Here is a 17414-nt window from a genome sequence, read left to right on the forward strand (position 1 = left end):
CTAACACTAGCTTCCCCCCTTAATAAGCTACATTGTCATTAAATTAATACACGATGCCTGCATACTGAATTGGGCTAGTTGGTTCTGCTAGTTTTGATAGGCAACAGCACAGAGCCAGCCAATTCACATGTGCTGGCCTCGGAACTTCGTAGTCCAGTCTGAGCCACATCGGCTACCAGTAAAAACCAACAAATTCTGCACAGTTACTGGTTATGAGCCATTTCTGTAAATTTTGTTTTGAGCTTCCCACTCCTGATATGCCAGCTATTATAGTATATTTCGAAACTATTTGAATAAGAAGTTCACTGCCTATAAAAACATGCTAACTGGAAAGCTACATGTTGAACCAGGGCATTGAATTAACTGCTTAAATTATGGAGTGGTCTGCTATTGACTCCCATGATTTACTGCTCACATGTGAGCCCCTCTCTATGGTTTAAATTGTCGAGTTTTCACTTGTTTGTAAGTTTCTAAAGAAAGCCAATGTTTTAAACCTATTATAATGTAACCTCTATACACTTAACATCATCTAACCTTGTGTTTGGCACATGATAGCCATAGTTGCTTATGCACCATAAAACCCCATATAACTAACTAACTATGGTTTCAATTTTCTCGTACTGTCTGGGCAAGCTTAGCTGCCTAGCTTCGTGCAAGAGTGTGGCTCACAACCAAAAATTCATTCTATGCTTCACCAGATTATTTAGACTGATTAATATAATAAGTGTCAAAAAATTAGGCTGAATAATTCAAATCACTATTCCAGTTATTGCTTCAAGTTTGCTGCCAATATAAGAATACAATACCTTTGTGTAAGCAGTTAGTCTTTGTTGAACAGCACTCGGAAGCTAATCACATTTCCTCATCAAAAGAACAGTCCATTCCTTTCAGTTTCCACCAGTCCATGCAGTTGAAGGCACACGAGCAAGCCAAAACAAACTGATGGCACGAAAATGCAATATCTGCACCACTGCCAAAGCTGTACACATCACAGCTTTTCCGTTGATGTTTTCACTTCGACAGATTACTTCATGGTACCTATGCATTACACTATGAGCATCAACTAAACAAATAAAAGCCATTAATTACACAGAATAGTGTGTTGTACGTTGTTAAATGACCACTCGACTGTTGTGCTTGTGTGCCAGAAAGCAAGGAGGAACAGTGTAAGAATTCTGCACATTTGCAACAGTACAAAAGTGTATGCATTCTCACTGCATTCTCACATGAATAGTGCAGAGGTGTAAAGGGTGATCCCACTGTCATTTAAAGTTCAAAATATCTGTTTGGAATCGCAAAGTAACTGGAATGCAGTTGCTATGCCAGTTTCATGCCATCTTTCACAAAACAAGCGATCTAAAAAAAAAAATTAGCTGTGGCTCAGGCTCAACCTGGTGGAACCTAGTAAAACGAGTGAAAGCTCTGTTAAGCATGGTTATCCAACCTGACGCCTTTCTATATCGTAAAGGTCATCAGATTCTGCTTGACGGCGATGATACACCGTCAAAGCGCTAGTTTCGGCAAGTTGCTCATTCATGGCTTTGTGTGAAGGTAAGCACACGCCACACGCATTTATATAACGAACAGCACGTCATGCGATTTCTGGCAGTTGCGAGAGTGCCATTGGCTCCGCATACACAGCTATGGCGAGGCACAGCGAGTCATGTCATTCGATAGTTGTGAGGTGAGCGAGCACCGCTGGCTCAACGCCGCGCAGTTGTGGTGAGGCATAGAGAGTCACGTGGCATGACGTCAGAGCCAAGCCTCTACTCCTCCTCGTTTGAAGGTCAAATTTCATAGCCACATGACCTTCAGCTTTGTACGAGAGGAGTAGAGATTTCGCTCTGAGAAAGAACATAAGGAAATTAAGCTACTAATGTGTTGCTTTTGTCCAAACTTTCTGAATGGACCCAATACAAGATTCCAGCAAGTGCAAATAAAATGGACTTCACGTTCAGCACAACAAAAAATTGATGCTGCTGTCGCCAACATAGTAATCATCACCAATTTCCTAAAGTACTTGTACCTGAAGTAATCTTCATGGGAAGTACAAGAAAATTTTACATCTTTCAGAGCACGAGCAAATAAAATTGGCTTTATTACACCACAACTAGACATCAGCCTAAGAAAAGTCATAGCATCATAACACAAGTGCACACGCTGACAAGAAAACTGGTGTTCAAGTAACCAGGAAGCTTTTACTTTCTTACAAGGATGCATGCAACTCAAATGTTTCATTCCATTACAGCTGTACAGAAAGAAAAAAATCACTAAACTGAGCTCGTATATGCTTCTATGTGCAAAAAAACCATGACATACACCAAATGGGAGCACCGATGAATGCCTGGTCTTTTAAATACCAAGACATGGCCCACAACAGCCAAAACACAGCACTTTTTTTTCTTTGTGCTAAAAAATGGTATCCAACATTGATCGCAAGGTGCCTTGCCACAATGGACACTATGCTTGGCACAATGAGAAACAAAAGGTACACTTGAAACATATTTAGCTAGTCCACTACTGCAATAAATATCAACGCTAACAGACACCATTTCATGTAACAAATTTTTTCACCTTCAGTGATATGTGGAAAAGCCTGGCACAATTATTTTTGATTCGCACTAGTGTGACAAGGCTCAATTTAATGCTAATAAATTATGAAACCTTTTTTAGAACCCAGGCAAACATTTCCTGGGAAACAACTGTATTCATTCCAAAAAAAAACCACACGGTACCCAGTAATAGGAGGAGGACAAAGGCTAGAAATGCGGTTAATGTGTGCACGCACATAAGCTTACATTCTAATGCTACTTAAACTAATTGCAAAAACTTTCCGAAGACATTCAGCTTGCTGAGGCAGATTTTAGAATGATGTGACAATTATGACACTGTAATTATGCTTCCTGCCTGAAGCAAGATGCATGCCCTGTACAGCTTGCTACAAAAAAAAAAAAAAAGAAAGAAAGAAAGAATTGTAACTCAAGGGGGCATAACATAAATAACAGCAGTAACTAATCTTTGGAGTCATTTCCACATTAGTCTGGTGCACAAAGTAGCTAAACATTGGAAAAGAAAAATCAGGGGAAAAAATTTTAGACCAAACATTTTAACCAAGAAATTAGAAATTCCTAACTTGAGTGCTTGGCTTAAGGACATCGAAAGCATCTTGCAAAAAAACTACATGTTCACAGCTTTAGAATTTTCACTTTATGTACAGATTTTAGTCATGCACTCAGAGCCAGGTAAAAATTTATGGTATTTTTCTCTACTGCAATTATTCCATCAAGGTAACTCAAGGGCCACCATTTTATGGATGCTCTCAGTAATCCCTTGCAGATGGGCAAAAATTGCAGTAGCGCACTCACATTCGCGTGTTACCTCTTGTGCAGTTACAGGTTCCTCATTCACAAAGTCCTCAATCAGAAGTTTAGCATTAGCTCAACCTTAAGCTCGCACAGGGGTGTATTACATGTGTACACCCATGCACACATTCGGTTGTTTGTGTATTCTCCAAAACAAACTCAAGTAACTTCTGAACTCATATTTAAGATTTTGTCACAATACAGTTTGAGTCTCGTATATGTCACTATTCTTTATTTGGTCCCACTCACAGTGCTGACCATGGTGTCAATTAGTGCATGGCAATGCTAGTGGCACAAAGCTCTGAACCACATAACTCATCTCGCCTGCTTAGATATCACACCACGAGTATTAGTGCAGTCTCGGATTCAGGGCTCATAACAAAAGGTAACACTGAAGCACGCCAGCAGGTCACTTGTTTTCAAGAGGACATCGCTAAGGGTCTACTCTTTTGTTCACAGCCCAATTAATGAGTTCATTCATGTCCACAAGCTTGCTCACTTACAACTGTACTCATTCACAAGCATTTTGACCCACTCATGAAGTCACTCAAAATATTTTGTCAATTCTCAAAATCCATTTAGAGTGGGATCATGGCCGAGTAGTGAGAGTGTGTATGCAAGTGGATACACTCATAAATAAATACTGCCAGGCCATAGTTGTAATGGTTCGTCCCTGCCATGCCTGTACTGAGTGAACTTTTAAAGGACGCACTAAGGCGCGCTAAAAACAAGTCACAACATAGATGAAGAGAAGCGCCTGTGGAGAAATGTGAACAACACGCTTGCTTCACACTTTACTATTGCTTGAATGACAGAGCACATGGAAAGCTGCCCTTACGGAGGAAAAGCAAGCTCTAAATTACTTTACAGAATGGTAAACTTCACTTAGCTGTAAAACAATACACACCAGGCGTGACTGCTTTGAGCTTCTAATACTTTTTGTATTTCCAGGGAAGAATGACCATATCTGCACCTGCACAGCAAGTAAAAGTTACCAAGAACTGAACCACAACACTGGGCATTGCCAACTTGCTATTCAGCAAGCTGATTGCAAAATATCTGCAGCAAGCATGGCAACAGCCCAGTTCACAATGTCACCTTGCTAACAATGCCATGGGATGCAAACCCACTTCTCGAAAACCTCCATATATGCAACACTAGCGCTAAGTCTTCGGGCACTGCAGCGGTAACAAACAGAAGAAAGCAAGCAAAATTTTTCAGAATGCAATGAGAAATCACACTGCACAATGCACCACACATGCACACACAGGACCATCACTAGTAGCCACTGGCTTTGTCGAGATGCATGATGTTGGTGTCTTTTTTTCAGCAATCCACTGAAGTGCCCCATGACAATCCTCATGGAACGGCAGAAGTGTAAACGACCAGTTCCCACTTCTCCATGCAGGCACACAAAGACTGGTGGCCATTACGCACACTGAGACATGCACAAACACTCGTGGCTGCCACAAGCAACATTTCAGGGACCTTTCCCAATGGATGCCTCCTTAGCCTGTGGCAGCCATCCATCCAGCAATCACACTGATGCAGTTTGTTCCTTGGCATCCACGATGAGCTGCACAGTTTATACACATTTCTTGATTTCTTGGCACCTCCCAGCTGCACTGCTCAGCCAACCCAATCGTCCCAAATCACATGAAAAACAACAAAGGAAAATGTATACACTGCCAAGTCCACCATCACATCGGTGACAAGCTGTAGGCAAGCTGTGGTTCTAGATGAAACTTTTGGGGAGACACCACAGAGCACCAAAGCTGTGGCCAGAAAAGCTAGAGGAGCAGGTGTGGACCGCAGAGGCCGCTGGGAAAGGCTGGGCTGCACGCATGTAATGAACAGGACACCACATAATAAGTGCATCACAAAAAGAACTCATCTGAATCATGTATAAGCTAGAAGCTACAAAAGGCATTTCACTATAAGCTATACAGCTTTATGCAGGCACAAAAGCTAGCCTGTCGTTTGTGTTGCCAATGTGAAACGTGCACACTCTGCATTATAACCTCGCGGTAAAAAAAAAACTGCACAGTTTCTTTTTTCAAGATATGGGGAGCATTAAAATTTGATAGAGCACACAGAGACGGAAAAAAAAATATCCTCACAGCTGCATCCACTGCCACAGCAGTAATTTATTCAGCTGAAGGGTACCCAAGCCATGATGAGAATAAAAGAAAGCCTGTCCAGCTAGTAATTAATTAACTGCACAAATACCGTATTTTCCGGTGTATAAGACGCGGATTTTTTTCAAAAATTTGTCCTACATATGCGAATTTTTCGTGTTTTTTTTTTTGCCAGTTCAGAAATTACACAGGTTCATGTTCAAGCTTTTTTTTTACCGAAAAAATATCACTACCAATGACGCGGTTGTAACACGGTTAATACTTCAATACGGGACCGCCGTGTGAAACTTTTTTTAGTTGAACTTTATCATGAAACTGCACGGATGAAGACTTCCGGGATTAGAAACACGCAACCGTTTCCTAGGCCCCAAGCAAAAGTAAGGTGAAATGCCAAAAAGATGGCGACAATCGCGCTTCTCGCCATTGTCAGGAAGAGACAAGTCGACGTTCTTTTTTAGCCACCCTTTGCAACTTTGCGTTGCTCCGTGTACGTAGTGCGAAGAGAATGTGTCAGCCGCGTTGCCTCCAGAAATGGGCGAACTTTTTGATAGCGCATTCGATGATGAAGGCTTCAAAGGTTTTAAGTAGAAATAAAATGTTGTTATGGACATATGGGAGAGTTCTTTCGTTTTTTCTTTCTTTTTTCTAAAACCTGGGCGAGTATGGCGTGAGTGTTGCCCTTTTCGATCACTTAGCGTTGCTTAAGAATTTCTCACAGGTACGGTGAATTTCGCTATGGTTGCACAAGAGTGTTTAATTAAGCCTCACTAGCCTAACTAGGTAAAATTGGGGTGCGTCTTATACACGGGTGCATCTTACATGCCAACTTTTTCAATGACAACCTGCATATATGGCAGGTGCGTCTTATACAAGGGTGCGTCTTATACTCCGGAAAATACGATACTAAGAGCTAACGGAAACTACTTATGCACAGAAAAAGTGCTGCAAGGTTATGTTCACCAAGAACCAGTTTACAGTAGCGTACACAGCTCCAACATGCATGCTACTAGACAGAATTGGACATGAAACCAAAATTACGCATGCTAATTTCAGGTACACTTTAACAGAAAAAAAGAGAGGATGAGTATCAGAGTTGTCATTACAATACCCCCATAACAACAAGCTAGCGACTGCTGGCAGCACAGTCAAAGTTATGTAGAAATAGAATACCTCATCATTCTTCCAACTTTCAAGCAACTCACATGAGAACTGCAGCTGCAGGCTTAAAAGCAGCATTACTAAGGCAACCACAAAAAAGAAAAAGTGCAGCTCTCTATATTCTTTCTCTTTTACCCGCCACACACACACATCTTCACATCCACATGAGCAGCTTTTAGAACACATGTGGCACAAGCATGAACTGTTGGGAGAGTTGGTTTTGCATGATGAACGTGAAGCAGCGCAATGGCACATGGTTTAAGGAGAGAGCAGAGGGGAGAATAGAAATGGACACAACGTAGTGCTGAACAAACAACTGGCATTGATTTGGCATGCTGCACATATAAATACACGTAAGGGAACCAAAAAATGAATGAAAACCACCGCAATGAGCACACTCATGCACCAACAACCCTGCAAGACAACAACGGGTAAGTCATACAGTTCAAGAAACGGAATTCTTTTGCCGATAAAGCTATCGACAGAGCACTTGCACAGCTATCACCCTGCTTCTTGATTTTCAAGAAAGGAATTCCGTTTCTTGAACTGTATGACTTAGCCATTGTTGTCTTGCAGGGTTCTTGGTGCATGAGTGTGCTCATTGCGGTGGTTTTCATTCATTTTTTTTGGTTGCCTTATGTGCATTTATATGCGCAGCACGCCAAACAAAAGCTAGTTGTTAGTTCAGCGCTGTGTTGTGTCCATTTCTACTATGCTCTCTTCTTAGGCTGTATGCCGTTGTGCTGTTTCACGTCCATATGGACAAAGAAGAGAGTTTTAGTGAAACACACACAAAAACTTTTGGTATGTAATAAAACAGAAACCCATAGTGTGCATGTGCATTAGTCTGGATTCTCACAACGATCGTAAGCGCAGTAACCACTTTGCAATGTGATGTCTAGATACATGCTGGCCAACAGAAACCCACCTAATGACACTGGTTATAAGAGTTGTACGAAGTGCACCTCCTAAGCCATTAGTTTGAACACAGCCTTTTGGTATGAAGAGCTTTGCAGTTCGCAGCTGTGCAGCTTTATGTAAACTTAACATGCTTCCTCATCGTTTTCTTGCTGTTATATCTCTTCAAAAAAGCAAGGCTGCCATACAAACCCCCAATGGCTGGATGTAATTACAATCATTTATACTGGATGGCCCCACAGAGTTCTGCATTTCTCAAACACAGCAGACCATAACAGCTTTGCACGTAGATATGCAAATGGACACTATGTTATACTAAAACTGTCTAAAAGAAAAAAAAAATCAAGCTCTTGCAGCAGGATGTAGTTGGATTCACACTTTGGCACAATTCAGTACAAATGGCACAGCAGTTCCATCACTGAATCAGCTAAAAAGTACTTCACACAGAAAATGCTGCACCGGAAAACACTGGGCCATTTCTGCCCAACTGGTTGTATGTCTCGTTAATCAAAAAAAGTTACTGCAACTTACTATTCGTAAAAATACCCCTCGCCATGTGCAAGATGTGACAAAAGAAAAAAAAGAGAAAGAACACATGCAGACATCAGGATCCATGTTCTAACTAAAGTCCCAAAGTGTGGTCCATATTATCCTGTCTGCAAATGTATATTGCAATGGTCATCATGCCATTGAAAGAAAATTAGTGCTTATTATAATTGAGCTTAGCCTCAACAGTACTTAACAACGTTCACACCAGCGAAATTCTGATGCAATACCTATTTCCAGGAAATTGGAGGGGACGGACTCACTTTTGAGCTGAATTTGTGGTAGCTATACATTGCTGTTTCCAAAAGGCAGAAAGGAAGCAGTATTGTCTGCAAAGAAAAAGAATGAGGGCAAAATCAGCAAAAATGAGAGGCTTGTACTACAATGATACAGGAAAAGGAAGGCAACTGTGTAAGTGCACCATATGTGAACCTCTCATAATAATTGAAAGCAGACAAATCAAATATCACACATTCGCAGTCGAACTGCGAAACTACATTTTGCCCCAGCCTGGTTTAGAATCCACAACCTCACTTTTAGCAAAGTAGCACAGCAGCCATGAAGAGGCTCACCTGCAGGCCACCCAAGGCAGCAGCACCCACAGCCAGCCAAATCCGTGTGCATGTGGCCACCAGGCCAAGCAGCCAAGCCCGCACCAGGCTGGGGCCACAGGGGCCCAGCAGCTCGAACAGCCAACTCAGTGTCCCTTCATCTGTGCCACGTGTGTCCGAACGGCAGCGGGCGTAGGACCGCGACTCAGCATCCGACACTTTCTTGGGGAATGAGTAGGAGGCCGAACGCTGTGAGCACGCCAACCGAGGTGGTGCTCCATTTGCTGCTGCAGTCTCGTCTAACGACCGTGTGCGTGTCTCTGACAGCCGGGAGCCACTCGCAGTGCTGCCTGCTACTGTCCCCGAGACGTCTTCAGATAAGAACTGGGATGCTGCCTGCATACATGACATACTGTTAGGATGCCATCGCAAGTGACAAGTTCAAACATATGCATGAGGGATTACCAACACTACTACAAAGACTACCCCTCCGGCCTTTCCCACATCAAAGGTAGCAGCTATATAACATAGCAAAGGCAACCTCAGATCAGAGAAAAGTTCCTGTCAGCTTCTTCACAAAACGTAAACAGCCTCTGTCGAAAATATACAGCCCACCAAGTCTGCTTCTCGGCCATGCACTGTTGCTTGTTTTGATTTGCCAGCATTCCAAATCTCGTAAAGGTGAGAGAGACTCTTGGCCCCACTATACTACTGCGGAAAGTGTGGAATGCTGCAACATAGGTTCTAAAACAAGCTTGCATTAGGCATAACAAATCAGTAGTGCTATGTCTGAATTAACAGAGGTAATATTCTTAACAAACATCAAACATTCCAAAAGAGGCACTGTTATGCACCATGATAAATGCACAGCATAATAAGGGTATTTTTTGATAAAGAGTGTCCCTCACAAAGAGATCGCTGAAACAGGAATGTTTCTAATAGGCACTTCCCAGCAGCAAGTAAACGAGTGCTGTTTCTTGAGAATGTCTGCAGAAGCCATGCCAGTTAACTACACACAGTAAACAATCCTAAGCTAGGCAAGTGACAACCAATATATCATGCCGGCCAATCTATTACATTAAGATAAACAAAATAACATTACAAGAAAGGAGGAAAGAAAACCTATCCATTTGTTAAAAAAAAAGAAAAAGCGAAGTGGAATTTGGTGCGTCAAAGAGGAGTGAGTGAATAGTGACTTCACAGGAGTATGGACACAAAATTTTTGGTTGCGTGTTTTCTTCGAAATTATGCATAAAACATTGATGGTTTCCCATGTGGAATTTGCAAACACCCGGTAGATAACTTACAGCTGAATTTCTCTTGTCATAATGTCTTGATACTGGTTTCAACAGCCAAATGGTGGCTATGACATCAAATTTGACTTCAGGTTGAATTTTGCATTATCACAAAGATAATTTTGCATTAGCACACACATAACAAGGACATGAAAGGAACACAACAAGCGTTCCTTTCAGGTCCTTGTTTATGTGCACGCAGCTAGCTTTGTGATAATGAAAGAGCTACTCACCCAACAATGTGCTCTCTTAAACTATAATACTGCAGTTATTTTTATGTCTCACATGACCTGAAGCTAACTTTCATGACATGGCCATCACTTGGCTATGAAATCCATATCAATATAGCAAAAAATTACAATGATAAATTACAATAGAATCTTGATGCACAAATCTCATGGGACCGCGAGAAATATCCATATCACCCCAAAATTCGTAGCATCAAAAATGAACAAATCCATATGCTGAAGCACGAGAAATGACACAAATCTATTTACTGCTGATGGAATTTATGGCCGTGCACCACCACGAAGTGCTCACGGTGTATACTGTGCAACTGAAGATTGTGGTGTCGGTGAGGTGTGGGCCGCATGCTACAGTATAATGGATAGCTGAGCTAGTTGGTACACCTTTGAATACAAAAACAGCAATCAGGACATGGAACAGGGATCAATGTACAAGAAATAACTGCAGTAAAATGGACAGTTGAGATAATGTGTACATAAGCGCTTTTCCTTCCTTCTTCGACCCCCGTCGCAGCGCTGCTTTTGTATTCAAAGCCGCACGCAACCATTCAAGGTTCACATGCCAAAGTGGCACACTGCTGACAAAGTGACACTGCATCCCACTGTTATCACATTCATTTACCACTATTTCCAGCACGAAGATACACAAAAACCAGCGTCTCCAATAAGAGAAAAATTCTTCAAAAAAATTCACCGTGTTTCTAACACCTTTGCAGGATAAGGCACAGTGGACACCAACTTTCCATTGCTCTAAAAAAAATTTTGGATCTCAAAAAAAAAAAAGAACATTTGCTAGTTCCATTTAAAAATGTAAGATCACCTGATCTACTGCACTAAGATTGCATACAAAACTTGATAGCCTGCATGCCGAACAGCAAATCTGGAATGGGTGCAAAACCAAGCTCAGCGGCAAGCAATGACAAACATTTTCGCCGGTTTGCAAAACTGTCGCAGCTAGACCCCCTTCCTCAAACTTGGAACTTCTTGGGTCATCATAAAAACTAGAACCAGACGGGCTCTAGTTCCAGCACAACACAACCTAGGCGTCACTGGGGGATACCAATGTGCACACTCCCATGTCATAAACTTTCACATGATTCCGTGAAAAATCACGAATTTAAGCATTTTTCAGGGAATCATGTGCAAGCAGTCACATTCTCTTTTTTGATGCTAATGTTTTTAAGGGGATCAATAGGAACTTCAGTATGATGAAAAAATTACTATTTTGCCTTATCTAAACGATTATCACGTGAGTGTGGAGTTTGAAAACTCAGGAGAATTTTAAAATAAATATTATATTACGATCATAACGCGACCTCAACCTGTTCCCGCCAACCACAGCCGAAGGACCCATCAAGAAATGCAGATGGCACGGTAAAGTACAGGAGCAGTGGATACATCGAAGTTATTTAAAAGGCAATGCTTATGATGCGCATGCCACAATCAAACGAAGCCAGGCCTCCAATACTTAAATGTATGCAGCCTTGAGTGTGGAGTTTGAAAACTCAGGAGAATTTTAAACTCAGGGAGCTTTCAAGCCTAGTGGGGAAGGTTGCTTTGGCTACCTTGAAAAGCTCGAATAAAAAAAAAGGAATTCAAACTACACTCATACCCTGGGTTCCTTATATAATGCAAGGCGCATTCTGAAGCATTATCTGATGTCTCTCACAGAAGTTTGTGGATTCTTTGTCCTCAATTCGCAGAATTTAAAATTTTACGCCGCACAAAGTTAGGGGACTTATACCCCTGTCACACGGCCAATTTCAAAGGCCATTGAGTCAAGAGCCACAATCGTTACTTTGGTTTTGTGCAAATAACAAAAATATTTTTATACATGTTAAATAAATTTTGAAGTACACTTTTTTTGAGCCAAGGTTTTTAGTTATTATTAAAGGCCTGTTGTGTTGTCTTGAAAGACACTGTCTTTTGTAAGATTTGCTGCTGCAGTTTTTTAATGCTCTGGCAACATTGATACCACTTGACGTTTCCATCTTCTGTGACTGAGAGTATAAAATTAATGCGCTTTAAAGCAGACCGATCGAATCTTTAAATTATGGTACAGAGCATTAATTTACTGCTTATATTAAAGTTCTGAGAATAATGTTTGTTCATGCTCTTGTACCATGAACATATCGTGCACAAAAGTGCATGCTGGCGCTGCTCGAAGCAACGCTAGCAACCTTGGACAATGCTCGAAGGCCCTCTAAATCTCGATAGAATGCCACGTTGATCCACTGACTCGATAAACTACTGACTCAATGGCCACTGAAACTTGCCATGTAGCAGCACTCAATGGCGTTTGAGTTGATAGACTATCGGTTCGAGAGCCTTCGAAATGCCCTACCAACCTTTCTTCGGAAAAACAACCATGCGATATGCCTGAGGTAGTTGCGGACGAGCGGAGGGAGTACGCACCCTCTGTCAGCGTCTGTTTACGGCAGGAAAAAAATTGTGCGGCATGCGAGTATAGATGACAGGATGGAGTGCCATTTTTTTGCTCTTTATCTCCATGGCTTCAGAGTGCTGCCCTTCTGATCGTATTGTTAGGCGTTTATTGCACTGAGTTGCACGCGTGTCACGATTCTATCCCGTGGGAAATTATAGTAGTAGGAGGGAGGAGGAGGAAGGGGGGGGAGGGGGGAGTGTATGCGCCGACTTATATTTGGTGTCAACTTTTTTTGGGGGCCAGAAGGGGCTACAAGTTGTGGGTGGTAAAGGGGTAGAGGCGCCAGTAAATGGTAATCGCAAAGTTTGTCCAATATACGTAGTGTGTTCCCCGACAAAACTTTTTGCCTGGGTCCCATTTCTTTTCTGTGCTCGGTTAATTCGAAAACCTGGTTAATTCAAATATTCTCTGCTGTACCAGTGACTTTAAATTAATGAGGTTTTACTGTAATAAAACATTTTCCTGGGGGGAAGCTTTCTTGCTAGTGTTAGTATGGCAGAGCACCTTCACTCTTGCATGCACATGGTACACACATCTGATACGGCCAGACCTCAAAATTGCACGTGTCATGTGACGCAGGTTGCTTCTCACAGACTAAAGGGTACATGGATGTGGAGTGCACCTGCTCAGTGACTTGGTCATAAGTTTGGAGCTAAAATTTCCAATGCCACGGCATCACAACAGCATTATAAAGCGCAGAGATGGCCAAATACCAGCGCAGCATGCGCAATGCCACCGGCGGATGGAAAGGTGCATAGCATATAAGCTCGTAGAGTTGATAACTGCCAGTCACTGTGAAATAAGCGGGACAAGAGAGGTGCATGGCTACCCAGCTAGGCACCTTCACAGCACTTGCAGCCGGAGGAGAAACCAAAAATTTAAAAAGAACATACATATTAGTTGCTGCAGAAAAGGGAGAGAAAAAATAGGGGTAAGTCACCTCAAAAGTGGAATGCAACACAGTTGGAAGCAATGACCCTGCGTCATGCTTATGTGTCTGTGTCAGTCCTTACGCCATACATACAAAGCTGTCCCTGTCATCGAATCTTGATTTGCACACACATAATCGTGCGCTGAGTGGGTCAATCGAGAACCTGTTGTAACCTACTTGTCTTGCCCGTTCCCGGCTGCGCACTTCCCCCATGTTTTTCAGTTCTTAATTTTCATGCCGTGAACACGTGACCTTATGATGTCATCACCCTCTCGACCAATCACCAACTTTTATGACTAACATGAGACGTGAAATCACAAGATGTGAACTGCCACGGTGGGCAGGTTGCGATGATATCACAAGGTCACGCGACCTCTCTAGACTAATCAGCAACTTTAGCGACAGACTTGAAATCGAATGATATGAAGACTAATGCTATCACATTAAACAGACTGTGAAAAGAGAAAACTAAACCAATCCCATTTTCAAGCAGGATAATGTGAACTTATTCAATGCCTTTACTCTTCAGCTTACTTCATGCATAGAGCAGTAAATGTGCTATATGCAATTGTACTCTCACTGTAAAGCCATTTTATTTGCGGTTTTCAAGTAACATAAGCTTCATCACGTCTAGCATGCTCAGGTGTCTTTTGGGGGCACTCTCTCAAGATGAACTTTCAACAAGATAGATGAACAAATCTACATAATCCCTTCATGTGTCTTAACTCTTTCGTTACCACGGGAAAACGACCATTTTTCATATGTCTCAGACAAAAATTTTTTTTTAGAAAAGTGTGACAGATAAAATTATATAAAATGCGTAACAATTGAGATAGAATGCGCTTTGTAATGAAATTTATTTGAACAGATATTCTGCTTGAAATGCTGTGAAAAAAAAATCAGTAAACACAACAAAAAATAAAAAAGAACAAAAGTTTTGTTTATATGACAATAACTTTCCAAACACTTGTACTAAAGAAATTCTAGAAATTACAAAACAATTCAAATTCTTTCTAAAACATGGGATTAAAATTTTAAAATTATAACTTGAATAGTTTTCGAGCTAGAATTTTTTTCTTTATGCCTCTTGAAAAGGCTCGTTTGAGAGTGCCCTTGATATGATTTTTACAGTCCAACAAAAAAAAATTGCAAGTGTAATGTTATGCGCAGAAAGAAAGCTTGGTAAGCGTGGTTTAAAAAATACAAATCAAGACTTATTTAATTTACGTCAAAAATTGAAAAAAATATATATAAAACACAACAAAGTATAGGTGCGATATTGTGATATATAGTGTGCGATAAGTATAGCTGCGATGTAGCTGCAGAATCGAAATCCGACGTTACAACATCTTCGTCCGAGTCACTGCTGCACGGAGGATCTTGAAAATCAGCTGCAGAGGCTGAAGAATCACGTGCAGCGGGACTCTTCCGAGCGCGCGAACCGCCCGACCTCGTCGCGACGCCATCCTCACCGCGTATTATGTCGCAATAAGCCTATGCTCCAAGGGCACTTCAGAAATGCACGACCAGCGGGGAAATTACGAACTAGGCCAAAAATGGAACTAACCGTCTAAACAACAAACCAGATGCGCCCGCACAAGCGGACAGGAAAAAGAAAGCGAAACTATCGGGCCAACGTTCCGGGATCGGTTTGCGCAGTTACAGCGTCTGAACCAAAATCCGACAATGCAACATCGTCACCAGAGACTCTGCTACTCGTAGCATAAATAATAATTGCAGTCAACGCAGTAGAATTGTGCGCAGCAAGGTTTTTCCGAGTGCGCGCCGTCCGCGCGCCCGACGCCATGCACGGAGCGTCCGCGCCGCACCCCCCGCTTCAAGGGCGTTTCAAAAATTTGCGCGTCATGGGAAAATTGCACTCTACGCAGAAACCGAAACTGTAGTCTCCGAGGGACAACTTAGATGGCGCCACATCACCGTAACGGCTGTAATGAGGAGTTTCAGTTCGCAGAAACAGACCGGAACGAGGAATCTGAACGCACAGGCAAGATTTCTGGGCTCTCGTTGCCCAGTTTGGGCTTCGAAACAATAACTAACGATACAGCATCGTCGTCAGGGTCCGTGCTAATCGATACATAAAAAATATGTGGTGCAAACGCAGCAGAATTGAGTGGAACGGGGTTTTTTCGAGCGAGCGCCATTCCCGATGATGACGACTTGTTCGGAGCGCCCGACGCCGCACCCCCAACTTCAAGCGCGTCTCAAAAATTGCCGCTTTTTGGCAAAAATATAAACTAAACAGGAAGTTGAAGTTCAATGTGTGAACAACAAACCGAATGACTCAGCAAGTCCGTAGCGGCCGCGGTCGCGCTGCCGTAGCGCTTCGAATTTTTCGATCACCGGTGATCAAAGCACAGTGGCGTGGTAACGAAAGAGTTAAAGAGAGCCTACTTTACTTCATTAGGTAGAAGCTGCACTGCAATACAGGCTAAAGAAAATTTGGATAACGTAGGTGACAGTGAAAAAGCAAAGTGGGATGAAGGGCAAAAACAAAATGTGCTGCTGTGAAATTTGTCAAGCCATGGTTTGTTGCATCAAGGTTTGAATATATCACTGTAATGTTACCCTAATCTTCAGCCAGGTTATATAATAAAATACCTGCACAAAAGTGCGACAATGTGCATGATAACACTTACATCACCCAAGGAATAGGACACTCTTGTTGGCTCTCCAAGACTTGGGCACCTAGTTTCAGGCGACACCGCAGGCAGTGGCAGTTCCTGCTTTGTGGTTGGTGCCTGTGTACAGTTGCGAACCTCCTTTGACGCATCTACAAATGGTAAAAAACAAAACACGGAAGTTTCACATTTAGCGACAACTGCAGAACAAAAAATTTCAGTTCGAGGTATCTGCATGCATTTGGTATGCAGCAGAGAGAACATGGTTAGTTCTCCCTTCCAGCCGTTTTTCAGACAGCTTGTAGCTTGACAAATTTAGCATGAATGCAGACCAAATCTGCAGAAGGACCAAAATTACAGACTGCAAGCAGCAACACTGTAGTCAGGCAAATAAAAGCCTTCAATGCCCCACTGCTCAGTTTCCCCATGCATTTCAAACTGCCCCATAGCGCCCGAGATAAGCAGTGCAAAGTGGTCGCCCTCTGAACAAGCTTTACATCTAGCTAAAAGCTGTCAGATTTAGAACATACAAGCAAAGTTTGCAAGAAAATATTTTGTGCAATGTTTTTCAGGGTGACATAGAAGGTAGATGCAGAAGTCTGCGCGGTGCTGACTAGAACAGAACAGAGGTACACAAACGCGTTTTTACGTGTAGTATTTGTCAAAACACTGCTGTACCAAAAATTAAGTCACCGCAAAGGTAGATCCTACAAATGCCCCACATCTACAGAAAAGCTGGCGATCTCACCCCATTTGAGAAAAAGTAGATTTTAGGTTTCAGAAAACAGTCACCATTTAGAACAAAATGTAAATGGCAAACCTCGTGCATGTGAGAAAAGTTTCAAAAGATGTACTTCAAATTCAAACACTAAACGGATCTTTTTGTGCTGCAACACTGCAGGCTAGAAGGAGGGCTCCACTTTAAATTTCAGCCAACTGAGACTCTCTATTGTGCACCAATATCTCAGTACATGGACATTTTTTCATTTTGCGACCACCAAGGTGCCATCACTGTGGCTGGAATAATAATGCAAACTTGTGCTCAGCAGCTCAATGCCATGACCATCAAGTCCCTGGCGGATATTGGAAATAACCTACAAATGACTAGACTCGGCTCAAAAGGGTCTATAATTGAAGATGGCTATAATCCACAATGCCTATTCTGCAACCAAAAAAAGAAATGAG

At 42.1% G+C, this 17414-nt stretch overlaps 1 protein-coding gene across 1 annotated transcript in view; it reads right to left on the reverse strand.

Annotated features, from left to right (window-relative positions):
- Positions 1-2067: 2067 nt before the first annotated feature.
- LOC149353111 (uncharacterized) overlaps positions 2068-17414 on the reverse strand; it is a 28910-nt gene continuing 13563 nt past the window's right edge. The window contains exons 2-5 of the mRNA XM_089582312.1: positions 16248-16381; positions 8695-9069; positions 8386-8451; positions 2068-5198 (exon numbers count right to left, since the gene is read on the reverse strand). Of these exons, the coding sequence (XP_089438438.1) occupies positions 4992-5198; positions 8386-8451; positions 8695-9069; positions 16248-16381 (782 nt within the window). The 3' untranslated portion in view covers positions 2068-4991. The remainder of the gene's footprint in view (positions 5199-8385; positions 8452-8694; positions 9070-16247; positions 16382-17414) is intronic.

The sequence above is a fragment of the Amblyomma mixtum genome, chromosome 3 (genome assembly GCF_055824585.1).
Source record: "Amblyomma mixtum isolate Tamu chromosome 3, ASM5582458v1, whole genome shotgun sequence".
Taxonomy (NCBI): domain Eukaryota; kingdom Metazoa; phylum Arthropoda; class Arachnida; order Ixodida; family Ixodidae; genus Amblyomma; species Amblyomma mixtum.